The 27,496-nt window shown below is 49.5% G+C and overlaps 1 protein-coding gene across 6 annotated transcripts in view; it reads right to left on the reverse strand.

The window, feature by feature from the left end:
- Window positions 1-27,496, reverse strand: part of DCAF4 (DDB1 and CUL4 associated factor 4) — a 291,122-nt gene that overhangs the window by 43,424 nt on the left and 220,202 nt on the right. For all 6 annotated transcript variants that reach the window (XM_085627274.1, XM_085627275.1, XM_085627273.1 and 3 more), the window contains one exon: window positions 12,607-12,721. In XM_085627274.1, the coding sequence (XP_085483400.1) occupies window positions 12,607-12,721 (115 nt within the window). The remainder of the gene's footprint in view (window positions 1-12,606; window positions 12,722-27,496) is intronic.

The following is a 27,496-nucleotide window of genomic DNA, read 5'->3' on the forward strand; positions in this document are numbered from 1 at the left end:
CCTTCATGAATAAATTGTACAATCCAGTAAAATACTGCACACCATGTCCAGCTAACCAACCATCCAGTGTCTTCACTGAGAAGTCTACAAAATCAATCCAGGACTGGGTCTGGGTTTTGTGAGCCCCCTGAATCTAATTCTATACTCCTCAGTAGTGAATCCAAATCCCTCAATCAGAGCTTTCTTCATGAGGTCATAGGATCCTGCTGCTGACCCAGAGAGGGTCAGAAGCCTGTCTCTGCAGTTACCAGAGAACAGTTCCCACAGGAGTGCCCCCCAGAGAGGTTTCTTTACTTTTCTGATATCACAAGCCCTCTCAAAGGCTGTGAACCATTTGGTGATATCATCACCTTCCTCAAATTTAGGGACAATCCCTTTGGGGATTTTAAGGTCAGAAGTTTCCTCCCTATCCTTATTAGGTCTCGCCTGACCCAGCGCATGCGCTGGTCTGGCGAGACTTATTGAGAGGGCTCCAAAAAGTGCTACCAGGCCAGCCTAGAGCTACAGTGCATGTGCGCGGGCGTGCTGCGCTTTACAGCGATTACTTTCACTTTCGCGGTTACTTTCACTTTCGCGGCCGCTTTGATGTGTGATTGTGATTGTGATCGCGATCGCGATCACTTTCACTTTCGTGGCCGCTTTGCATAGCCAATAGGTTTCGCTTTTGGGACCTTATAAGTATTTAGTTATGCAACTGTTGCATGGCTAAACACTTATACGGTCCCAAAGGCGAGACCTATTGGCTATGCCAATGCTTGTTTTTATTATTGCTGCCACCATTGATGGGTGCTAAACCCATCTCTCTCCTTTCTTTTTCTAGAGCCAGGAGCCTGGACTCTAGCTCTTATCTTCTGGCCAGCCTCATAAGTCTGTCCTCTTCACTGGTTGGTCCCCCAGTGATCTCTCAGGTACCAGAGTCACCTGTGTGATCTCTAGGTGCCCAGATGCTAATTCTTGGATTGAAGGGTATGGGTGCCCTCTATTCCCTAGGGAATAGTGTGTGGGGGGGGGCATTCTCCTCCTCCTCTTCTTCCCTTTCCTCATCTGACTGGCCATCACCATGTTCAGATGGGTGGTCCTTAGAATACTCAGCCAAGAGCTCCTGGAGCCCTAGTTTGGTTGGATGCAGGCCCATTGGTAAAATTTTTAAGTTTGCATAGGGACCTCAATTCCTTGAAAGACAAGTGTAAGTAAGGTGTGAGGTCGAGCTCCTCCACCAGGTCCATGTTATTATTGTCACTAACAGTTGGGTTTGTTTGAGTCATTCTAACCTGACAGTTCTAATCCTCTACCCTGACTATAGTGACTTTTATTTTTCTAAAATTCTAATGGGACTTAAGCAAGGCCCTAGCAAGACTTTTAGTAATTTTGGAAAAGACCAATCAGAATTCTAAAGGCAATTTTAAGAGTTCTGTCGAGTGATCAGATGGTAACCAAGTAGTCCAACAAATGCAAGTTTGTATCCCACCGCTGATCCACCAATGTGAGAAAGTGGCTCTGTATATACTGTTCCTTAATAGGTACAGGGTCACATAGTCCACAGTCCCCAAGGGCTTGACAGAGGCTAAAGTTAGATATAACCTTACTCTCTAAAGTGGTAGCTTGGTCGAGCAGTAAGGCAGTATCAGAGGACAGTGTAAAGCATTTGTTGTACACACTCAGTCAGCAAATGGTCTCACACACTCAATAACTGAACTCTAGGCCAATGGTTTATATATAAAAAATATATGCTTGTTTTATTTTAGAACCAACAATTGGATTTAAAATATACTTTCTCAGAATGAGATGCTTTATATAAATACTTTTGCAATATGCAATTGACTTTTGTAAACAGTTACAAGTGGTTGCAATAGGCAACTCTATTTTATGGTTTAAATGTTTTTATTGAATATCCAGCAAGGTTATATGCATCTAGCAACCTACATACATGGCTATGAGAAAACTGCTAAACAGGTCAACATCGTGCTCCATGTAATCAGCATGTACATAGCCGAATAACCACTTTGGTCGAACACAGCTCTTACATATAGAAAACAAAAACACAGTCCCCAAAAAAACTCCCCCTCCCCTATCTCCCTCCCTCCTCCCCCTGTGCTCCGCGCCTTCCCTGACACCCCGTCGGACTTCTAATGCCCCCCTCCCTCCGGGATCTCTGCAATACGTAACAGCCTAAGATATCGGGGGCACGTGACTTCCCTAAACTCAGAGGCCAAGAGCGACAAAAAGGGCTGCCATAACTCTCCAAATCTGTCCCCCTCTCCTGCCACGGTCAGTGCCAGTTTTTCCATGCCCAAGACATACCACAAACGATGTAACCACCCCTCAAAGGTCGGCAATTGAGGCGTACGCCAGTGAGTGAGTATGTTTTGCATAGCTGACCCTAGCGCAATGGTCATCAACCGACCCCTACGTGAACGCAATGGGTAAGTCAGAGGGTTGGGCAGTCCTAGGATTACATAAGCTGGGAAACGCGGTATCTCCGTCTCAAAGTGCTTGTCTACTTCATCCAACACCTGCGTTCAGTAGGATCGGAGATGTGTGCATTCCCACAGTACATGAGCTAGACTGCCCACATAGCCACAACCTCTCCAGCACAGTACCTCCCGGGAGCGATCCATCGCGTGTAAGTGCTCCGGGGTGTAGTACCAGTATGTCACAATCTTCGTAAGAGTCTCCGTGAGTCCCATGTGGTATGCAGAATGCCGCGCCCTATAATATATGTCCTCCCATTCTTTATGACTCAGTTTTCTTCCCAGCTCCCTTTCCCACCGGTTTCTGCTAGAGTTATATGAGTGTTTATATTTAATCTGCAATTGTTTATAGAGATCGGAAATGAGGTGTTTGTCTGATGTACGTGTAATGAGCCATCGCTCGTAGGGGGAGAAGCGCCTCTCCGCCCCGGAGCGAACCTGCAGCTGAAGCGCCCAGTGTCTTACCTGCATTTATCGCAACCTCTCCGTCTCCTGCAGCCCAAAGTCTCTCTGCAGCTGGACGAACGAGTGTACCCCCCCTCCCCATAAACATGGCAAAGGGACCGACAGCCCGCAGCCCTCCACCCCGCAAAGGCGGCTTCCTCCAATCCGGGGGCGAAGTCGGGATTGCCCGTCAACAGGGTAAGCGGAGAAGGGAAGGATGTAAACTCGTGCAAGAGATTGGTGGCGTCCCAAACTTCAAGAGGGACCCGCGTAATATAAGACGCATACAAGTTTGGAGGCCTGTGGTGTTTGCGTAAAAAGGGAATGTCCTGCCGCTATTGCCTGGTCTTGAAACAACCAAGGTTTCTCTGATTCCCATTTGCTCCATTCCACTAAATATCTCAATTGGGCTGCTTGAAAGTAGAGTCTCAGATCTGGAACCCCGAGTCCCCCCACTTCCGGTGCTAACACCGCCAGTGCTTGCCGCATTCCTGGTTTCTGCCCGTTCCAGATAAACCGGGACAACTCCGACTGCATCGCTCGAAGCCATCCAACAGGCGGACGGAGAGGTATAGTGCGAAAGAGATATAGAATCTGTGGGAGGATGGTCATCTTGACCGCTGCAACCCTACCCAAACAGGAGAGGGGACAGTGCCGCCACCTGTCGAGTTCTCGACGGATTCTGTCGCGCAGTAATGTATAATTCGTGTGAACCACCTTAGAGAGTGATGGAGCCAGTTGATTCCCTAAATACGGTATTGCGTCTGCCGACCAACGAATGGGAAGTCGGGTCTGCAGGTAATCTCGAGTGGGACGAGATAACGATAAATGCAGAGCTAAGGATTTCTCTGCATTTACTTTGAAACTGGCCGCCTGAGCAAAAACATCCAATTCCTCCCAGCATGCTGGGAGAGCGGATATTGGATCAGATAATGATAATAATACGTCATCCGCGTATAAACTGATCGTGTGGACAAAACCTCCGAACCGTATCGCCGTGACCTCCGGGTTTTGTTGCAGTCTCTGAGCCAGGGGTTCCATGTAAAGGGCAAAGAGGAGGGGAGATAGCGGACATCCCTGCCTCGTGCCCCTCTCGATGTGGAAGCGGGAGGATGTGTAGCCGTTCACTCTGACTGCCGCTGTGGGGAGTTTATAACAATTAAGGATGTGCGTGCGGAACCGGTCGCCTATTCCTGCCTTCTCCAATACCTCTTCTAAGAATCGCCAGTGGACGCGGTCAAACGCCTTTTCAGCGTCGATGGCCAACATCATAAATTCCCCCTGGATCCGAGTAGCCTTTTCAATAAGATGCAAAATCTGTTTCATGTTGTCTGCCGTTTGTCGCTCGGGGATGAAGCCCGCCTGGTCCGGGTCCGTGAGGTACGGCATATGAGGGCCAAGGCGGGCTGCTAGTATCCCCGTGTATAGTTTAAAATCTATGTTAAGGAGGGATATTGGTCGATAAGATCTGCAGTGTGAGCAATCTTTCCCAGGTTTGGGAATTACTGCTATCGAAGCCTCTAAGAGGTCGCCTGGAATAGCTCCCTGAATAGCAAAAGAATTAAACAGCCGGGTAAGAATCGGAGTTAAGAGAGGGCAAAATGTCTTATAGAATATGGCGGGAAAGCCGTTGGGACCAGGGGCCTTTCCCAGTTTGAGACGAGAAATGGCGGACACCACCTCCTCCAGTTGAATGCTTCTATCTAAATGGTCGGCTTGCGCCATCGAAAGAGCCGGCAGTGTGACGGAATATAAGAGAGCCGCACCATCAGAACGGTCTAAGGGGGCCTCCGCGTACAATGTCGCATAAAAATCTCGAAATGCCTCTGCAATGTCTCTGTCCTCCATTGCTTCTGTGCCGTTTTCCCGAGAGATCATTTTAACTCCCTGTCTTTGACGAACCTCTCTGAGCTTATGGGCCAAAAGGCGCCCACACCTTTCCCCACCCGCGTAATAGGCGTGTCGCAGCCTCAATGCCGCAAACTCTGCCCTGTCTTGGTCAAGTGCCGTTAGCGGTTGGCGAACGGCCTTGAGTTGCCGCCATACTCTCGGAGCTCCCGTCCGCTGATGCATCCGTTCAAGTTCCCGGACCTGCTGCGTGAGCTCTTCCCTTTTGCACCCTCGCTCCCTATTGTCCGCCGCCGAGATCAAGATGAACTCCCCCCTAAGAACTCCCTTCAGCGCTGATCACTGCGTGGCATGGGCGGGAGGGTGAAAATCGCGGTCACCGGAGCGTGATCTGACAATGACGCCGCTCCTATGTCAGCTGCCGTCGAGAGCACCCGTGCCGACGAGGATACCAAGAAGTGGTCGAGTCTGGCGTAAGTCTTATGCGCATTAGAATAAAAGGAGTATTCTCTGTCTCGGGGATGCATACTGCGCCATAGATCGCATAACCCAAAATCCTGCAGGTGCGTAAGCCCCTCCTTAGAAATAGCCCCGGTCTGATGAGAGGGCTGGCTGGATCTATCCTGAGCATTATCAAAAACCAAATTGAGTTTCCCCCCAAGGATGACATTGCGATCAGGTGTAGCCGTGGCCTCTATGAGTGCAGAATGTAAGAATCGCTCTGATCCCTCGTTCGGGGCGTACAAGGAGCTAATCGTGAACGGCACTCCCCCCAGGGGAAAGCGGTATGTCTGCAGACGCCCCCTGATCTCAGCCACTTTATGCAGAACCTCCCCCCGAAACCGCTGCGCCACTAGGATCGCCACCCCTGCTGTTTTAGTAGGCCCCGAGGAGAAGAACTGCGTGGGAAACTTCCGGGACTTAAGACAGTGGCAATCACGCGCTAATAGGTGGGTTTCCTGCAGCAAACAAAGATCTGCTTGGGAATTTTCTAAGCATGACAGGACAGCCCTACGTTTAACGGTATTGTTAAGACCCCGAACATTCAGGGTCAGTATCTTAAGTGTGGTGGGTGGCATGGTATGTGTCACATGAGAGACACTGCAACTGAGAGGCGTTGTATATCGTGACTCCAGTGCCTCCGGCGAGTAAACATTGGGGAATGTCCACCAAAAGTGGAAGGAAGCCCCCCTCCCGCCAAAGGTCTGGATATGAAAAACAAAGTCTCTCAGATACCGTGCATAACCGGGTCAGCCATTATTAGTACCCTTAAAGGTCCGTGGACACAGCTTCCTGCGCCGATAGCCGGCCCTTTGTGATCTCCGCCGCTGGTGGTTTATTGAGACGGCGTTTACACCCCTGTTGACGCCATCGAGGCCCAGTGTTCTCTGTTCCCATCGTGGGGGTTCCTTCACCTCCCTCTTCGTCCGGGAGGTCCACCCCCAGCAGCTTGCTGGCCTCCGACAGGTAGCGCAACTGGTAGAGCTTGTCATCCTTTCGGAACACTAGGCGAAAGGGGTGACCCCAGGTGTATGGAATGTTATTGTGTTGGAGGCGCCTTTTTTGCAGCGTGAGAGCGGATAAGTCCTGGTACAGTACCGGGTTATGGTCGCGAAACTGTAAAGGGTGCAACCGTCTCGCTTTTTGCATTATCAACTCTTTAGTGCGGTTGTCCTGCACACACACTAGAATGTCTGACGGCGCTCTGGGAGGTCCCGCCCTATGGGCCCGATCTATCACCAAATCCGCGTCCAAAGGGCGGTCCAGGATGTGATTGAAGAGTTCCCTCGCATAGGCGAAAAGATCCTTTGAGGTGTCATCTGCCTTCACTCCCCTGATTCGGATATTATGGCGACGGGAGCGATTTTCAAGGTCCTCAAGGTGGACCTGAAGGTCCACCTGCTGATCGTGCAGTCGAATGATCTCCTGCTGTAGATTCGCTATTTCCTCATCCCTTCCATCGCTCTTTCCTTCTAGATCTGCCGTCCATGTCTCGGCGGACCTCTTTGAGCTCCGACTTGAACTCCTGCTTGAAGGATTGGATATCATCCCGCAACGCGGCAAACATTAACTCCAGAAAGGCCTTGGTGATGGGCTCCGATCCTCCGGCCCCCGGTGTCTCCCGCCCAGAGCCCCCGGAGTCCGAGGCTGCGGCCATCTTCCCGTCCGGGGGCCTTGGAAAATAGGTCTTTAATAGTTTTGTCCTGCCGCTTCCTGGGATTGGACATCACTCCTCCCACAAGTCTCCTGGAGGATCGCGCGGAGGCCCTGTCCCCTCTTCGCCAGTCCTCCGCCGGAGAACCGGACTCGGCCGATTTCTGTCAGACAGCGGAACCCCAAAAATCTCTGCCTCCGCTCACGGCTGCTCCAGCGCTCTCAGCCACCTGTAGGGCCCCCTGACCCCGCGGGCATGCGGTGCTCCCCGAATGCACCCCTGACCCTGCTCATTCCGTCCGCGTTCTCAGGCTGCCTCCGCCACGGTCATGCGAGCATCAGTCTTCTTGTCCCCCCTGGCACTCGGTGTCTGCCCTGCTATTCTTGACAGGGACGCTGTCTGCCCATCATGCCCCTGGCTCGCTAGCGGTGCTCTCCTTTGTGCAGCTGGTGTCCGGCACGGAGCCACCGTCCCCGGAGCCCCAACTTCCAGAGACTCCTCGCAGCTGCGATCGGGCCCCAGATGATCCCACGGGTACCAGGGAGGGGGATTATTGCACGCAGCCTGCTTCCGACCTCCTTCGTTCCAAACCCGGCTCAGCTCCCTAAGGGCCGCTCGACCGTGCTCTCCGCTGTATCCTGCGATGTCGCAGTCAATGTCTCAGCCCGTGCTAGACTCCGGCAGCGAGGGCCAAACTCTGCGCTCCAAGCTCAATGGGCCACCGGACCGCAAGCCCTAGGCCCCAAAGTCTCCCCGTCGATCACCACCAGGCCCCAGACCGGGGCTCTGCCGCACAGGGTGGGGGGGGGGGGGGGGGGGGGGGGGGATTCGGAGCATGCAGCTGACCCCCACACACTGCTGTCTCCGTCCTGATTCACCGGGTGCGACTAGCTCCCCTGTGCTGCCTGTCTTCGTGCTGCTCTCCGCCTCTTCTTCTGCCTCAACAAGGCTGGCGTGGGGGGGGGGGGGGGCACCCACGACTCCGAGTCCCCCAGTCCCCTGCCCCCGCTCCAGGCCCAGGCCTCGCGGCCCTCAGCGGGCCTCCTGCTACTCAGTCCCAGCTCCCAGCTATCCAAGATGGCGGGCCGGACCCTGTCACGGTTGCGGCTCCGCGTCGCCGGCCCCCAGGATCCCTCACCTCCTTCCAGCTGCCACTCCCGGGGATCCCCGGCGTTCACCTTCTGTCCCAGGGGCAAGGGTCCTCAGCCACAGCTCCACCGATCTCCGATGCTCCTGCCGGGGCCGACCTCAGCGCCGCCGCACGCCACCTCCGTCCACCTGCTCCGTAACCGGCCTTCGGCCACTGAACTCCTCGCCGCTGCAAGCGATTCGAGTCCCGGGACTCTGGGAATGCAGCTCGGGTATCGTCAATGCTGATGTCGGCCTGGCGGCCGTTGCTAAATCCGACTTTGGCGGGAGCTCCGGAGCAGGACAACTGCTCACTCCGCCATCTTGGCTCCACCCCTCGGCAACTCTATTTTAAACACAACAATGCATTGAGCTCAATGGAAATTTCAAGTTATTTGCAACAGATTACTTTTGGAGTTCCAGGACTGGATCCTAGATTCAGTCCTGGGTCAGTACTTAGAATCAAGTGATGAAAGTCGACTTAATTACTGTGATGATTTTTAAACAATATTTAGCTATTTTAAAAGTTGACACAGAGAAAATATTTCAAAGAAAACAGTCAATGATTCCCTATGGAAGAAAATTCAAGTTGCAGGTACAGTATTTACAAACGTGAAATTATTTCAATGTAGGAATAGGTTTAACGGTGACCATTCATTAAGTGAGCACTGGTAGTTTAAATACTTTTGGGAAGTTACTCCCTGTGCGCATGGGTGCGGGACCCTCATCGTTGTGGTACTTTTCTTGATTTGCAGGTACAGTATGTTCTCGTTACTTTTGTAATCCAGTACTGGGTGCCTAGACTCAGTACTGGGACCTTTATCCAAAACAGGTAAGTAATTACGTTTTCAGATATTATACGATTTTTAAAGAATATTTAAAGATTGCAGAAATTGACACTTAGAAGAAATTTCACAGAAAAACAGTCAATGATTTCCTATGGGAGAAAATTGGGTTACTGGTAAGTACAGTTGTAAGTATTTTTCAGAGTCAGTGCTGGGCACCAAGATCCAGCACTGGGAGCTCACCTAAGAGCAGGTGAGTATTTTCGTTTTCGTTACTCGGCTGATTTTTGGTGAATATTTTAAGATTTGAAAAGTCCACACTTAGAAGAAATTTCAGGAAAAAGCCAGTCAATGTTACCCTATGAAGAAAATAGAGTTATCGGTTTAAAGGTAAGTACTTACTGGCAGAGTTGAGGTTCTGGGCATAGACTCAGGGGTCTCCCAGGGTCAGGTAGGTACAGTTGGTTCACCCTCAGCGACTCTAGGGCGGCCGGGTGCAGAGAGAGTTAGGCCCAATGTTATCCTATGAGGGATAGGGGGGCCTTGGTTGGTGGCTGCTGACTAGCAAGCCACACGGCTGTGGGAGCTGGGCTCCTGGTCACTTACTCAGGGCAAGTGGGGAAGTAGGTAGGTGTAGAGGTTGCACTGCCAGGGCCACTCGGGCGGCTGGGTGCAGGGTGCTTTTGAGCCTTCGGGCGCTCAACTGATTTCAAAGGGAAATCTCCAGTTTAGAAAAAGACTGCAAGCTCGGGACGAGGATTCTTCAGGTGCCACCACCACTTCGAGAGGTAAGTTGGGTAGTTGGAGGATAGGTATGTACCCCGGGATTGGGCACAGGGGGCCGCGGGGCGCCGCTTGCAGGGGTGCCTTTTGGTGTCGGGAAATCTTACCCTCTGTTGATCGCGGTAGGGGGGGCACCTTGTTCTGAGGCTGCAGGCTTCTTCAGGAGTGTCGAGGGAGGTCCTTGGGTGCTGGACTCCGGGTCACAGTCGCCGTGGGGTCGTCCTTGTGGTCTTTGTTCACTCCGGCACTTGCCAGGCTTGGCTGGTGCAGAGTGTGCTGGGTTCGCGGTTCCGGGCTGCTGCCAGGGATTAGAGGTAGGTTTTGAGTAGAGCCTCTACTCATGGGAGTCCCAGGGGCTTAGAGCCAAAAGGTAGCCAGGTCCTCCAGGGTTTGTGAGGTTGCTGGCCACAAGAGATGCCGGGGTGGAGCAGGAGCAGGTTCGAGGGTTGACAGGCCGGTAGGGCTGGGGCCAAAGCAGTTGGTGTCTTCCTCTTCTTAGCAGCTGCAGGGCAGGTCTTCTTTCTTCTTGCTCTTCTTTGTATTTTGGAATCTGGGGAAGGAAGGTTCAGGGTGCCCCTAAATACTAGATTTAGGGGCGTTACAGGTAGTTGAAGGGCAGGGACCAATGGGTCCCTGTCCTGGGGTGGGTACACCCCCTATCCTGCCTCTCTCCTGTGGGAGGGGGGCAGTAGCCTAGTCCTGATAGGGTAGGGCTTCCCATCTTCAAGATGGCGAGAGCCCGGAGATGTGCTTCACCTCGCCTCCCCCACCTGAGGGGTGGGGTTGGCAGGCTGGCACATCCCCTGTCCTTATTTGGGGTTTCCGGACAAAGCTTCCCGCCAGAGTGGGGGGCTGCCGTGGCCTGGGGAAGCTCACAGAGGCGGCATGCCTTTAAAGCTTCCCCCGCCCATCCTGGGGGAGGAGATTTAGCACCTCGCCCAGGATGTGCATTGTTGCAGGCCCAGGAGAGCAGGGGCTCTCCCTCCCAGGGGTCCAGCAACATGTCTGCTGTGTGGCAGCCTAGGCAGCCTCAGAGCAGACGTGGATTGTAGGTTAGGTTTAAGGGGGCATCTCTAAGATGCCCTCTGGGGTGCTTGGTACATTAAATCCCACACTGGCATCAGTGTGGGTTTAATGTGCTGAGAAGTTTGATACCAAACTTCTCAGTCTTTAGTGATGCCATTATGGTGCTGTGGAGTTCGTGTTTGACGAGCTCTCAGCACCATGTACTCTTAAATGGCAGCACTGCACTTACAGTGCTCAGGAATGGACCTGGGCACTGTAGGGGCACAGGGCTCCTGCTCCTGTGCCCACACCATTGGCATAAGGCACCCAGCTAGAGGGGTGGCTGATGTATGCCATGGCAGTGTAGGTGATGGGCATGGCACACAGGGATGTGTGTCATCGACTTTGTTTTGTCTTGCACCCAAACACTCAGCCTGCAAAGGCAGTGTGTGTGTGTAAGGGTACAGGGCCTCTAAGGGTGGCACAATGAGTGCTGCAGCCCTTAGAGGCCTCCCCTGGTCAGAAGGCCCTGGGTACCTAGGGTACCATTTACCAGTGGCTGACATGTGGCCAGGGTTTGCCAATTTGGGTTTTGTGTGTTTTAGGGAAGGAACATAGACCCTGGGCACCTGATTGGCAGGAGTCCAGGGCACACTCAGTCAAAGTACATTCAGCAATTCAGCAAAAAGTGGGGGCATACCATGCAAGAAAGATGGCACTTTCTCACACCAGTCCTTATGCCCTCCATTATCACTCTTTACCCATGTCTGCATTTCTACTTTAAGAACTTACATTCTCTCTGCTTCTCATCATGTACAGAGGGTAAAACTTCACTGTATGGTGTAATCTGTACCTGTCTACCTAGCCCTAGACAAGGACATTATAAAGCTAGTCATGCAAAACATCGCAGAAACTCCTATTTTCCACCAAACGGATGTGGCTGGTCCCACACAGCACCGTGTTAGTGTCCTGCAGGCCAGTAGCTGGTACTGTAATAACTTTAGGATCTCTTCATACACACTGCTCTGGTATCCTCTGTAAACCATACTGACAGCTCTTGTCAATAATGGATTGCATTAAATCTTTGTAACACTATGGCCCTCTGACCAGTACAAAGACCACCTACCAAAGCAGCCTTTAATTGTATGTGCTAGACAGAAATGTCAGGGAAGAGAGCGATTATTCCCACCTCAACCTGAGGAGCTGGAATAGGAGCTAATTGTTTTCATTTGCTTGGCCCAGGGGCAATTGGTCTGCAGGTCAAAGAGGACTTGTTGGGTGCCCCCAAACACGGAAATGTCTCTTTGGCCACTGGGACACATCTCTCCATACCTCCACTGCGCCTCCTCATCTGCATACACTGCCAGGATGACAACAGCAAAACGCTGATTAATACTGTTAGGTATGTAATACTGATTCACCATTAGTAGCCCCATGCAAACGTTGATACATCGGCTTTTGATGATGGGGTATATGCTCCCATTTGTTTGAGATCCCTTCCCACTACTGCATGGCTTTGCATACTGATAAGTGAACCCATAACTGGGCGGTTCATCTGTTTAATGCGTACCCACATGTTTGCCTACACTGCTATTTAACATCTGGATGCCCTGTAAAGCCAAAAACTGCAAAAGCACAGAAAATCAATAAAACAAATTTCTCTATGAGAACAATATTCCTTTAAAAAGCAAACAGTCGCCAATGTGAAAAGTGAAAGTAAAGTTTTGTTGAACAGGGCACTAAATCTATTTTTAGCTACTAAGGTATAATTCTGAACGTTGACTGATGCACACAAACTTGACTGCAATCTTAAAACAGTGGAACATGGCAGTCGGCACATATTATAATGAAACAGAATTATAAAAGCATTAGTCATAAAGAGTTAACACACAAAAATCTATACAAGGCAAGTAATGTAGGTCTAACTACACAATATCCTTTCTACGAACTAACACGTGCATAGATCAAAAAAGAATGAAATGAACACCTGTTAGGAGCAGTCCTTTCTCTTCACAGACGTGCAAAGGCAGGCTGGCGTATTCATTGTGATTTCCCTCATATTGCTTCACATACTTCACAGTTCTCAGATCCCACATCTTTATCTGGGAAGGGTAAGAGCACAGCCCACATTGTCAATTGTCTTAACACATTCCCATTAATGTCCAAAACTTTCAAAGCAGTGGTATGATCAAGTTAAAGAATGAAATATGCAAATAATTCATGGTCAAAAAGTGTACCAATAAATGCACAAACCCTCCTCCATAGGACAGGATAGGCCAAAGCTTGACACATTTATATAAAATCTATCACATCCCCAAAAGGCGGTAACACTTTCTGATGGGTGTACGTATTAACTGGTAGGATGGCTCTTAGAGCTCAATGCTCTTCACTCAATATGCAGGTCACAAGTTCAAACCCCAGCAGGACTGGCACAGTTTTCTATCCTTCTGAAGTTTGGTAAATGAGCACAGCTTACTTTGTTAATTGTAACGCCTGCCACTTTTTTGGGTTTAAAAATGTTGTCTACAAAAGAAAGAGAAATTATAATCCAGTATCAACTCCTTTATTTGGGGCAAGTAATCTATCTCATATCAGTGATCAAGCTCTGGTAGGAGCCCATACTCATTCCTTCTATCAGTGGTTAGTACACTTACTAATAACAGATTAAAGAATACCGAATGCCAAGGCCTCCTTTACTCTCTCAGAAGAAAAGCCCTTGCTGCCAGTGGATCTGTGATGATATAGCTCTCTGTCCCTACAATTCTCCTAGGACCACAAAGATGCCTTCAGCCCACCTGCCAAAATCCCTTATTTGGTAAGCTGGAGATCTATTCTCCTATTCTGTGGCATCCTACTCAGGTCGGGAAATACCAGCACTGTTTCCTCTAGCAGTCAAGCCTTTTGATGCTGCCGGTGACACCGCCTCATCACGTTGAAGGGTTTTGCCCCCCTCATGTCATTCCTTGGGCCTCTTGTCTACAGCCTATTACTTGTCGGACTTCCCGATGGGTGGTGGCCATGTATACCAAAGTCTGCTTGCTTAGAATTTGGGTCTCCACGCCTACCAGATTCTCTTACTTTTCCAATTGTGGAACGTCCTGGATCCTTCGTTGGGAGAACCTGTCCGGAATCTGCCCTTCTCTCTCTCTAAGAGAATCAGGGTGAGACAATGCACTACCAAAAGCCCTCAAGCTATTTCATTGCTTCCACATGTTCATGTGCCAAGCTTTCGACCTTCTGTATCTAATGGCCAAGGCCACCCAGGCTTAATGCATTACGGTCAGATGGAACACTGAGGTTTACTAGGGCATTCCTCAATGGAAGAGACTTTGTCTATGCTCGCTTTAGTCTATTGCATGTCTTTTAGGAAGTCGAGAATGAGTGCCTCAAGTATCAGTGCAGTGGCTGTGCATCCTGGCTTCCCCTTTTTTTTTTCCTGCAGGGCATACTGTGTCATCCAGTGATTAAAAAATCTTTCTGGTCTTGGGCTCCCCTGGACTCAGGCGCCTTTGGCATCAGCTTGTGCTCAGAGAATGGCAATCCTTAGAGTTTCAGATCTTTCAAGCGTGGTGGATGTACCTTCAACATCCTCTTGCATTAAAAAGAAAATTCATCAGCCTTCATGCGTAAAGGAGGTCCACAGGGTCAATATAACCCTTGTCATACGCGTAAATAACTTTCCCTTGCTGTGTTGGGTCCTCCGTCTGCTAGGATGGTTCTTCAGGGGCTAATAATATATGCTGGGCGCCACTTCCTCAACTGTCAAAAGATGATTATGCTCTGCGGTGACATCCTCCTTAAGCTCCTTCAACACCAATCTCCAGGCTGCAACGCTATCTTGGATCTGTTTGCTGAGCGAGAGGTGCCTCATTGGGCACTGAATTCTAGGCACTGGAACGGTGAACGGGGCATCAGAACCAGACCATTCCATGCCCAACCAGTACCAGTTTCTCAAGCAATAAAAGGCGCTCTACCTGCAATCACGCTCCCAGTCCAGAAAGTGGGAGCAGAGACGGCGTTCCTCTGTGATACCATAAAACAGTAGCCTGGCTATCTCCGCTCCCAAAGTTTGAGTTTGAGTTTGAGTTTGAGTTTTAAAGAATTTGTAGAGCGCTCGTACACCAGGCGGTTTCTTGGCGCTATGCAATTACTGCTGCTCAAGGGGCATGAGAGCTAAGGGATCAGGGTGGTTAAGATTGGAAGGCTTCAGTAAAGAGGAATGTTTTGAGGCCTTTATGGAATAAGGGATATTGGGAGCAAGACCTCAATTGGAGTGGGAGAGAGTTCCAAAAGGCGGGGGCCGTGGTAGAGAATTTGGAACCTCCCCACTTTTTGTAGAGCGCAGTTCTCTAGGGGGGATATAGTCTTGAATGGCTGTGTTGATAAAAGCCGGGGCAATGCCAGACCGGGCTTTAAAGATGGTACAGCCAAGCTTGAAAAGAGCGCGTTGCCGAACAGGGAGCCAGTGGAGGGATCTAAGAAGGGGAGTAACATGTTGTGACCTGGGTGAGTTAAAAACCAGTCGGGCCGACTGGTTTTGAACTAGTTGTAGGCGCCTCACGAGGTACGCAGGCATGCCATGATAAAGGGCATTGCCATAGTCCAAGCGAGACGTCACCATGGCCAGAAGTATTAGTTTAAGGGCAGATGGAGAGAAAAAACGTGAAACTTTCCGGATAGTCCTGAGGGAGAGGAAGGCTGAGGAGACAACGGCACTGACTTGAGAATGGAGAGAGAGTTGATTATTGATTTTGAATCCAAGAGTTTTGACAGAGGGGACTGGCGTGGGTGGAAGGCCTAGAGAAGAGGGCCAGAAAGAGGAGGACCATGGACTGGAGCAACCACCCGTCAACACCAATTCCGTTTTGTCGGGATTGAGTTTCAGGTGGTTGAAATTCATCCAGTCCTGGATAAAAGTCATGATGAACTGAAAATTAGCAATTGACTGGGAGGAGGGAGAGAGAGAAAAAATAAGCTGGAGGTCGTCTGCGTAGTTGTAGACAGAGACCTCCAGTTGCTGTAGAGCAAAAATAAGGGGGGCAATGTAAAGATTGAATAGCAGAGGGGATAGGGAGGATCCTTGGGGGACCCCGCACTGGACTGGGCGATAGTCAGCTGAATACTCTCCCAGGCGAACCGCTTGGGTGCGCCCACTCAGGAAGGAGGAGAGCCATAACAGGGCAGTCCCTCCGATTCCCGCCGCCTCGACACGTGAAAGTAAGATGGTATGATCCACCGCGTCGAATGCGGCGGAGAGATCGAGAAGGACCAAGGCCTGGGGCTGACTGGAATCCATACCTTCTCGAAGATTGTCCAGGACCGATATAATTACTGACTCGGTTGAGTGTGCGGGGCGGAAACCAGCCTGCCTTGGGGCCAAGAAGCTGTGGCTTTCCACAAATTTCTGACCACATGACGTTCCAGCACCTTTGCCAGGAAGGGCAGAAGGGATATGGGGCGGTAATTGACAAGGTTTGAGGAATCCGCGCCAGGTTTTTTTTAAAATAGGTACAATCACCGCTGATTTGAGTGCAGGGGTAACAATACCCTGGGATAAGGAGCTGTTGAGAAACGAGAGAGGTGGAATAGGGCAGTGGGTATAAACCTGCTTCAGGATATAGGCAGGGCAGGGGTCCAAGGGGGAGCCGGATTTAACCATAGAGAGAATGGAAGTGAAAGAATCGGTTGTGAGGGGGGGAATGGAGTCTAAACGAGCCACGGCAGAAGGGCAGTGGGGATCGGTGAAAGAGGAAGATGGGGGAGGAATCTTGGCCTTGATCGTACTGATTTTATCGAGGAAGAAGGAATTAAGGGAGTCACAAAGTGATTGAGAAGGAAGGGGTTTGAGAGAAGCTCTGTCAGAATAAGCCAGGTCTTGGACGATGGAGAATATTTCTCTGGGCCGGTTCTCCGCAAGTTGAATTTTTGATGAGAAGTAAGCCTTTTTGGCTTCCAAAATAGACTTCTTATATTGGGCTAAGAGGGTGGTGTATTGGAGTCTAAAGGTGGGGCAGTAATCTCGTCTCCAAAGATGTTCCGCTTGGCGGAGGTTGAGTTTTTGAGTCTTTAGGTCGTTGGAAAACCATCGGTTGGCATCTTTGAAGCGTTTGGATGAGATGCATTTTAGAGGGGCGATGGAGTCGCAGCCAGCCCGCAGCCAGCTGTTGATAGATTCAGCCTGTGCTGAGGATGGCAGCCCTGAGAGATCGGGGCTAGATGAGGAGAGTGTGGCCGACAAAGCCGCTGCATCCATGACCGGGCCCAGACGTTTTTGGCAGGAAGGGGTTTGGGAAGTGAATGGGGGCATAAAGAAAAAGTGATCAGAAAATGATCCGACCAAACACAGGGAGAGATGGAAAGTGAAGTGACCGGGCAGTCTCGGTACCAAATTTGGTCTAGGATATGTCCCAGTCTATGGGTGGGAGCTTGGACCGCGGGAATAAAATTGAGCGAACGAAGTGAGTCGGAGAACTCCTTGGAAGTTGCACATTCCTCGGGGTCTGAGGGCCAAAAGTTGAAGTCTCCGAGGACTACAATGGAAGAGTGGTCGACAACTAGAGTAGCCATCAGGTCTTGGAAGTTGGGAAGGAACGATTGCGGGGAAGATGGAGGTCGATAAATAAGAACGCACGTGAGAGGGGGGGTCAGGGAAGGTGAACGGGCAACTAAACAGTCTGATGAGCCCAGGGAGGGGAATGCTAAAGGTTGGAACGCAAGTTCTTTGCGGGCAATCAGGGCCACCCCTCCACCGGGCTTTCCAGAGGAACGGTCGACTCGAATAGCGTAATAGGCTGGAGGGAGTATAGCCAGTACGGAGGGGAGAGAACTGTCCGAGAACCAAGTCTCAGTAAGGAAAAGTATGTCGGGCTTGTGGGACTCCAATAGCGAGAAAAGATCGAGCTGATGTTTAACTGCCGATCAGGTATTAAGATACATTGCGGAGACGGCTGTGGGAGGGTGGTCAGTGACAGATGAGGCTAGGGGACAACTGGCACGGGGCAGGGACCGGGCATTCGATTGGGATGAAGTTTGAGTGGATAAGAGGCCATATTTTGTAAACCTGTTATTTTACAGTGATTAGATGTAGCAGAAGTGCGGGATGATGGGCTATATAAAAATAAAGGTTATTATTAATCGCCCTGTTTTACCTACCTGTAAAGAGACCTGTTCTTAAAGCAACAAGTTACTTACATTGGATAACACGCTTTTTGGAAGGTACTCTGCCTAATTGCAGATTCCTCACCTAAGAATACTCCCCAGGGATGAGACTAGATCCAGAAAACGCTTTCCCATAGGAGCGCTCCCCGTACTGCTAGGTGACGCCATGCAGCTCCACACTTAGTCTAAATTGCCCCAGAAGTGACAGAGCAAAGCTGCATATAAGTCCCACCCTGTACTCTTTACGCTTTCTTTACCCTCAGAACCAGAGAGTGAACAATTGCTGGTACCAGTGTGTGCTGAATTCTAACTTCAGTCCTTTTTCTATGTTAAAAAGAGGCAGCTCTACAGAACGGGGACGTGGGCTGGAGGGAGGGGGAATTTGGTTGAGTAAGGAATCTGTCATTACCAGAAAGTCTGTTATCAAATGTAAGTAAATGGTTCTTTAGGTTGATACTTCTTAATGCATATTCTTCACCTTATATACCAAAGCAGTACCTTCCCCGGTGGAGGGTCTGTGGAGTGGACTCAAAGTGTCATTCCTGTCACACCTGCCTTTCAAGGCAGTAGTGCTTCATGAGTGCATGTACCGACACCCATGTCGCAGCCTGCTAGCTGCCAAGGATAGGCATTCCATATGAAAATGCAGTGGTGACAGACTTAGCCCTGGTGGAATGGGATCTCAGACCTTTCAGAGGCTGCTTCTTGGTCAGAATGTAGCACATTCTGATGTAGAGCATTATTCACGTTGACGGAGTCCTCTTCTGCATAGCCTTTCCTTTCATTTGCTCTGGGGAAACTCACAAAAAGCCGATTTTCCACTTGATAATTCAAAGTACGATCAGTGAAAAAGCTTAAATCCTTTTTGGGTTCAGCCGATGGAGGGTTGAAGTGGAGCATTTAGAGTGAGGGATTGCCTAATGTGGAAGGGAGTCATGACTTCTGGCAAGAATCCCGCCCGGGTCCTCAGCACAAATTGTTCGAGGAAAAAAGTGGTATAGGGTGGATGCGCCGAAAGTGGCTGAAGATCACTCATGCGATGAGCTGCCGAAATCACAATGAGGAAGACAGCCTATAAGGTCAGGAGATGCAGCGAACAGCTATACATCGGTTCCTAGGGCTTACACATGAGAAACGTTAAGACCTAGTTAAGGTTCTGCTATGGCATTACAAATGGTTCTGGAGGAAACGTGTGTCAAACATTTAGGAGATATAATCACAACAGGTGATTTAAACAAGGACGGTTTGTCCAGCACATGCGGAAATGCTGAAAGGGCTGCCAGATACTATTAAATAGTGTTCGCTGAGAGACCTTTTCTGCGCCAAAGATAAAACAAACAAAAGGACATCCAACAGTTCTGCTTGTAAGGGCTCAGTCTTGCTAAACCCACACCAGGCCACACATGTGTCCAGCATCTAGCATAAATGAATATGATGGAAGAGCACCTGCCAGCCAGTATGACATCCATCACTGCAGGCAGAAGATGAAATGCAGACAGTTGCTGCCACTCAAATTCCAAGCATGCAGCTGTTAGTTGCGCACATTCAGTAGGAGGGCACTGTCCTGTTGCTGAGGAAGGAGGTCCTTGCGAAGTGGTAGCCTGATTGGAGGACAGATATTCGTGCTCATAAGGTGTGGTTGTCACACTGTCCTGGTCCCATCCAGAGCCACTAGGATGATTTGGGCCTGGTCAATGGCAATCTTTCTCAGAACTCAGGAGAGGATGGGTAGAGGCGGCAAGGTGTACAGGGAGTCTTGTGTTCCATCCAGCCCGAATTTATCTCTGAATAAATGTTCTTGTGTAAAACTCCTACGCATAAAACTCTCAACAATGCATGTTCTAGATGGTGTCAAAAAGATCTAACCACGGTTCTCTCCACTATTGGAAGACATCCTGCGCCACCTCGGGATCAGGCACCACTTGTGATCTGAAAGATATCACATGCTCAGTTCATTCACTCTGAAGTTCAGTGACCCTGCTAGGTGGTTTGTGATCAGGAAAATATCCTGGCGCTCCAACAACCTCCAGCGGTGCAGATCCTCTTGACACAGGACCCCACCCTGCACAGATTTTTGGAGTACCACATGGTGATGGTGTTGTCCATGATAACTTGCACCAGCCTTACATTGATGGATGGTAGGTGTAAGAAAGTGGCTCTGTATATACTGTTCCCGAATAGGTATAGTGTGCACAGAGGCCACAGTCCCCAGAGGTTTGGCAGAGGCTAAAGTTAGATATAACCTTACTCGCTAAAGTGGTAGCTTGGTTGAGCAGTAAGGCAGTATCAGAGGACAGTGTAAAGCATTTGTTGTACACACTCAGTCAGCAAATGGTCTCACACACTCAAGAACTGAACTCTAGGCCAATTGTTTTGCATATAAAAATAGAACCAACAATAGGTATCAAAAATACTTTCTCAGAATAGAATGCTGTAGTTGTATACTTTCAATAAGCAATAGACTTTTAAATGCAATAGTTATATTTGTTGCAATAGGCAACACAATTCAAACACAATTATAACATTGAGCTCAATGGGAGTTTTTATGTAAATGCAATTTCAATTACTTTGTGTATGATTTTCTTACTCAGGGTTGGATCCTGGATTCAGCCCTGGTGCATTTCCTGTAAACAGTTTAAAGAAATCGTTTTTGTTATACAGGTGATGTTTAAGGAATATTTGTATGTTTCAAAAATCGACACTAAAACCAGGCAATGTTATCCTATGGAGGAAAATCAAGTTAGCGGTAAGTACAGTTGTAATTAATTTTCAGGGTCAGTGCTGGGCACCAAGATCCAGCACTGGGATCTCTCCAGATAACAGGTGAGTAATTTCTTTTTCGTTGATCGGCTGATTTTTAGTGAATATTTTAAACTTTTAAAACTCGACGCTTAGAAGAATTTCCAAGTGAAACCAGTCAATGTTACCCTATGGAGAAAATGTAGGTTATCGGCTTTCAGGTAAGTACTCGACTGGCAGAGTTAAGGTTCTGGGCATAGACTCAGGGGTCTCCCAGGGTCAGGTAGGTACAGTTGGTACACCCTCAGCGGCACAGGGGCAGCCTGGTGCAGAGAGAGTTAGGCCCAATGTTAGCCTATGGCGGGCAGGGGGCCCTTGGTTGGTGGCTGCTAGCTGGGCTCCTGGTCACTTACACAGGGCAAGTGGGGAAGTAGAATAGGATAGATGTTGCACTTCCAGGGGCACTCGGGCAGCTGGGTGCAGGGTGCTTTTGAGCCATCGGGCGCTCAATGTATTTCAAAGGAGAAGCTACCAGATGAACAAAGGCTGCAAGCTCGGGGACGGAGATTCTTCAGGTGCGACCACCACTTCGAGAGGTAAGTTGGGAAGCTGTAGGTTAGGTAGGCACCCAGGAGCTCGGCACAGGGGGCTGCAGGGCGCCGGGTGCAAGGGTGTCTTTTCGCTTTGGGAAATCTTACCGTCTGCTGGTCGCGGTTGGAGGGGTCCCTGGTTCTGAGGCTGCAGGCATCATCAGGAGCGTGGAGGAGGGTCCTTGGGTGCTGGATTCTGGGTCACAGTCGCCGGGGGGACGTCCTCGTGGTCTTTGTCCACTCAGGCACAGGCCGGGCTCGGCGGGTGCAGAGTGTGCAGGAGTCGCGGTTCCTGGCTGGCACCAGGGGTTTGTTGCTTGCTTTGAGCAGAACCATTGCTCATGGGAGTCCCAGTCTTTTAGAGTTACAAGGCAGTCAGGTCCTCCAGGGTTTTTGAGGTTGCTGACCACTGGAGACACCGGGATTTAGCAGGAGCAGGTTTGAGGGTCGACAGGCCTGTAGGGCTGGGGCCAAGACAGTTGGTGTCGTCCTCTTGTTAGCAGCTGCACGGCAGGTCTTCTTTCTTCTTGGTCTTCTTGCTTGTTTTGGATTCGGGATCTGAGGAAGGAAGGTTCAGGGTGCCCCTAAATACTAAATTTAGGGGCATAAAGGGCAGGGACCTATGGGTCCCTTCCCTGGGGTGGGTACACCCCCTATCCTGCCACTCTCCAGTGGGAGGGGGGCAGGAGCCTAGTCCTGATTGGGCAGGGCTCCCCATCTTCAAGATGGCGAGAGCCTGGAGATATGCTTCACCTCGCCTCCCCCACCTGAGGGGTGGGGTTGGCAGAGGCTGGCACACCCCCTTTCCTCACTTGGGGTTTCCTGCCAGTGTTCCCGCCAGGTGGGGACCAGTTGCTGAGTACAGCAAGTGGTCTGGGGAGGCTCACAAAGGCGGCATGCCTTTGAAGCTTCCCCCTGCCCATCCTGGGGGAGGAGACCTAGCACCTCGCCCAGGACGTGCATTGTTGCAGGTCCAGGAGAGCGGATGGCTCTCTACCCAGGGGTCCAGCAACATGTCTGCTGGGTAGCAGCCTAGGCAGCCTCTCAGGCAGGACGTGGATTGTGGGTTAGGTTCAGGGGGCAACTCTAAAGTTGCCCTCTGTCATGCATCTTACATTAAATCCCACCCTGGCATCAGTGTGGGTTTAGTCTGCTGAGAAGTTTGATACCAAACTTCTCAGTCTTCAGTGTAGCCATCATGGTGCTGTGGAGATTTCGTGATGACGACCTCCCAGCACCATATACTCTTAATGGCAGCACCGCACTTACAGTGCTCAGGAATGGACCTGGGTACTGTAGGGGTACAGGGCTCAAGCACCTGTACCCTCACCACTGGCATAGTGCACCCAGCTAGAGGGGGTGACTGAGGTATGCCAGGGCAGTGTGTGTTTGTGGGCATGGCACACAGGGATGTGTGCCATGTCGACTCTCTATTTTGTTCTGCACCAAGACACTCAACCTGCAAAGGCAGTGTGTGTGCGTCAGGGTACAGTGCCTCTATGGGTGGCACAATAAGTGCTGCAGCCCTTAGGGGCCTTGTATGATCACAGTGCCTTGGGTACCGATGGTACCATTTACCAGGGGCTGACATGTGGCCAGAGATGCCAATTGGGTTTGGGCTTCAATGCAGTTTTAGGGAAGGAACACAGGCCCTGGGCACCTGATTGGCAGGAGCCCAGGGCACACTCAGTCAAAGTACATCAGCAATTCAGCAAAAAGTGGGGGCATACCATGCAAGAAAGATGGCACTTTCTCACAGTAGGGAGGCCTTCAAAGCTAGACGAGTGGCCCACAACTCCAGCAGAACGATGTGTAAAAGGCCCTTCGCTGGTGACCAAAATCCCTTGATCTCCACTTACCCTAACTGACCTGTTCCAGCTCTGAAGGGATCAAAATGGTTACTTACCAGTAGGAGTAGGTCTGCAGCTTGAAAAATCTTCTGGATTCACATGCTGTGCATCATTCCGATATCTAGTGGTTGAGTCCGGAATTGTCTTTTTTTTCTTGTTTTGGTCGCTGTCGACCACCATTTGGTGCCAGGTACGTCCCCTGTGTGACATTAGACGGTATCCTGGAGGTTGGCATGCGTGGTGGCCATCTTCGGATTCTTTTTTCTGTTTCCCTTATGTTTTGTAATCCTTGAGATGGTTTTGAAATTCTCTTGTAGTCCTTTGCTTCCCCACCTGTTTGTTTTCCTTATAGGGGAGGCCGGGTGGGTCGCATGTGAATCCAGAAAATTCTTCAAGCTAAAAAACGACTCCTACTGGTGAGTAACCATTTCGTTTTGCAGCGTGAATCCTTATCTGGATTCACATGCTGTGCATCAGATTATGTAGTGGTTTCTCCCATGTCTGGGAGGCTGTGGTGAAAGGAAGACCTTGCAAACAGGTGTTGAAACACCTTCTGTCCAATTTGAGCGTCCTTATTCATTTGTATATCCACACAATAATGCTTTGTAAAGGTGTGTGGCGATGCCCATGTTGCTGCTGCGCAAATGGAGTCAATGGGCAAATTGGCCATAAACGCCAGCGTTGCTCCTTTCTTCCTTGTGGAGTGAGCTGTTGGTTGTAATGTTAGTTCCTTTTTGGCATTGGCATAATATAATTGGATAACTTGTACTAGCTATCTTGCAATAGTTGCTTTTGTGACCGCTGATCCTGTGGTGTTATGTGCGTAGCAACAAACAATTGCTTTGTTTTCCTGATTTCTTCTGTTTTCTGTAAATAACACAGTAAAGTCCTTCTTACATCCAGGGTATGAAGGCTTCTCTCTGCTCTTGTTTTTGGGTCTTTGAAGAAAACTGGCAGTAGAATGTTTTGATTTAAGTGATACTTAGATACCACTTTGGGTAAGAATTGTGGGTTCGCTTTTAAGATTACTTTATCCTTTAGGATATGTAAGTAGGGTTCTTGTATAGTTAATGCTTGTGTTATAGCAATGAAAAAGGCTGCTTTGAGAGTAATATGTTTGAGATCCGCTGTATGCATGGGCTCAAAGGGTTTTGTCATTAGTTGAGAAAGTACCGTATTTAAGCTCCATGTTGGTACAGGAGCAGCTCTTGGTGGAGCTATTCTTTTTGCTCCTTCTAGGAATCTTGTGATGACTGGTCTTGTAAAAAAGCTTTTGCATGATTTTCCTCTTGTATATACCACTATTGAAGCAAGGTGCACTTTAAGGCTTGAAAAATTGATGCTGCTGTCCAAGAGGTAAGTAAGATATGTAATAACTGTTTCTTGTGTATTGATTGAATTAGTTTTGTTGTTAGTGGTGCACCATGTGGTATATCGCTTCCATTTAGCTGTAAAAAATCATTTTCTTGTTGACCGTTTTCTTGCTTCTTTTAGTCTTTTAGAATTTCCATGGTCCTGAGAGGTAGATTGAGGTGCCCAAATTCTATGTATTCAGGCGCCAGGCTGCTAGTTGTAGCGCTGCTGGTTCCTGGTGAAAGATCTGTCCATGTTGCATTGTCAGCAGGTCTTTTTCTGCTTTGACCCTGACCATTTCTCCTTTAGATAGTTCTAGGAGAGTTGAGTACCAGGTCTGCCTGGGCCAGTGACGAGCAATGAAAATCATGTTTGTTCCTGGTTCCTTTGCTTTCTGTAGCACTCTTTGTATTAGTGGTATTGGTGGAAAGGCGTAAACAAATGTCTGTGACCAGTTGAGTGAAAGTGCATTTCCCTTTGACAGGTGGTGTGGAAACCTCGAGGCAAAGCTTTAGCATTTCTTGTTCTGCATTGTTGCAAACAGGTCCAACACTGGAGTTCCCCAGATGTTGAATAGATACTGCAGCGTTGTCTGTTTCAACTCCCATTCATGGGAGCAGTTGCTTTGTCTGCTCAGTTGGTCTGCTGTAATGTTGTCTACCCGTGGTAGATGTACTGTTAGTGGACTGATCTTTCAGGATATCGCCCAATGCCAGATTTCCTGAGCAAGCTTGCTCAGGTGAAAAGGCCTTGTTCCACCCTGTTTGTTCAGGTAGAACATTGTAGTTATATTGTCTGTTTGTATTAATATGTTTTTCCTCTGAATATGTTTCTGGAATGCTTTGAGTGCCAGAAAAACAGTTTTCATCTCCAAACAATTGATACGTTTTGTTTAGTCCTTTTTGTTCCGCTGACCGAGACCTTTCAGCTGGTTGAGATGTGCACCCCACCAGTTGAGGGATGCATCCGTGGTGACTGTCTCAGATGGAGTTGGGTCCTTGAAAGGTTTCCCCTGTGCTGTGTTGTTGGATGCCCACCATTGTATCTGTGCTTGCACCCTTTGTGTAACAACCACTAGATCCTCCCAAAACCTGTGGCTTGTGACCAGCTGTTGGTGAGCCATTCTTGGAATGGGTGCATGTGTAAGCGAGCATGAGTGATGAGTGGGATACATGATGCCATCATGCCCATTAGTTTCATTACTTTCCTCACTGTCAGAGACTGCCCCCTCGGATAGAGGGCTGTTTCTTGATGAATAGCTTGTATTCGGGTTTGTGTGGGATAAGCCTTAGCGTTTTCTGTGTTCAGTCTTGCTCCCAGGAAAGTTTTTTCTCTTTCTGGTGTTGTTGAAGATTTCTTGTGGTTTCTAGAGAAACCCAGTCTTTGTAGTGTTTGGACAGTTTTTTAGGTCTCGCCTAGCGATGCAGCGCATGCGCGCTGCACGCGTTGGTGAGATCTATGGTTGTCGGTTTCTCAGCCAAAGGGGAACAGGACATGTGAGTGCCCCATCAGGCGATGTGCACGCGTACGTACAGGTGATGTGCACTCCGTACGCGTGCACATCTCCTGTCCCCGCATAGGGCTGGCGTTTCAACACAGCACGCGCATGGCACGCTTTCACTTTCCATCCCTCCCTCCTCCTAGTTAGTTTTAGTGTTAGAGGGGGTGGGGGAAGGGGAGTGAAAGCGTGCCATGCGCGTGCAGTGTTGAAACGCCAGCCCTATGCGCGCTGTGTTGAAACGCCAGCCCTACGCCGCTCTTGCTGGTTTTACATAGTTTCTAGTTCATAGCTGCCAAGGTTTCAGATAGGTATGTGTGACCGAGTCGACGCGCCACTAAGTGCCCAACACAGGCATAGGCCGCAGCCCAGATGAGTTTCCTTATTCAGCCAACACACTTGAAAGTCGCGAACTAACAGCCACGGCAGAGAGCACCAGTCCGGGCATTCATTCGGGGGAAAAGGCTGAGTGCGGCAGCTATGTGAGCCAGGGCGCTGTGTGATTTAAAGTGCTTGCAGCAAGCCGCGCTAAAAACATAAATTAAATGTTACCTGTACTTTGACGGAAACAAATTTCCTTACATTGGGAGATGAGCAGTGGTCGTGAAATGCCGTTTAAGACCAGGCCGTCTGCCTCCTTAGAGTGAATCCTCCAGACCACAACGAACTACTGCACTCCCTCGGCCCGGCAGCATTCAGGCTGAGCTGCAGCACTGTAGCGTGTGCCTGAGCTCCAGCGGTGGTCGCAGGGATTTAATCACGGTACCGCGTGGCTGTGGGAGCAGTGCCCATTGCCCAGCCAGGTTTCCAGAGTGCTAAACCTTTATCCTCCCGCTCTCGCCACCGCAGGAGGCGGCAGCGGGAGGTAATGTCCTGCACGGCGGGAATAGGAATTGGGCACCGCCTCTACTGACACAAATCACTGTCAGAAAATAATGCGTCACCCGCGAATAATTGAAACATTGTAGCCAGCCCCCGAAGCTTGTTGGGAGATGCGTGCTCTTCACAGTGCCACTCCAGCCACTAGTTTTACAGGCAGCATAGCAGTGCTAGGGCTTCACAGCCAGGCAGAAGTTATGCCTATAATGCGTGACTTTACATTTCAGAAAATACACTAAAAGCAAATGAACCAAATATATTTGATGTGTGTGGCAATTTCCCAATGTAATACGGAAAATATGTTTTTTTACTTCAAATTCTTTCAGTGGGAAGGGCTCACTTTCTTGATAAAATCATCGTAGTTCTATGGGTGCAGCCTGCAGAGTACATGGCTGCGTAACCAGTTCATATGTTTCCCAACAGTGCACCCTAGTGGCAAAATAAATTATGGTAACTTGAACAACTACATATAAAAACAAGCACTTACAATGCAATTTGTCTCGCATTTATGCGAGTTTGAGCTATTGGCATTGTAAATAACAATGCCTTTTATTTAGGTTCAAGTTTTTAAAACATAATATAAAAGGCATTGTCATTTACAATGCCAATAGCTCAAACTTCTGTAAATGTGAGACCTATTGTATTGCAAATGCTTGTTTAACATGATCGTGACATGTTTGTTTTGTTTGTGACTTTATTAGCCAGTCTAAGAAAGGGTAGACGTGGATTTTCGCTCTTCTCAGGAGTGCTGCCACTGCGGCTAGGCACTTTGTGAACACCCTTGGAGCAGATTTTATGCCGGATGGGAGT

This window comes from Triturus cristatus, chromosome 9 (genome assembly GCF_964204655.1).
Source record: "Triturus cristatus chromosome 9, aTriCri1.1, whole genome shotgun sequence".
Taxonomy (NCBI): domain Eukaryota; kingdom Metazoa; phylum Chordata; class Amphibia; order Caudata; family Salamandridae; genus Triturus; species Triturus cristatus.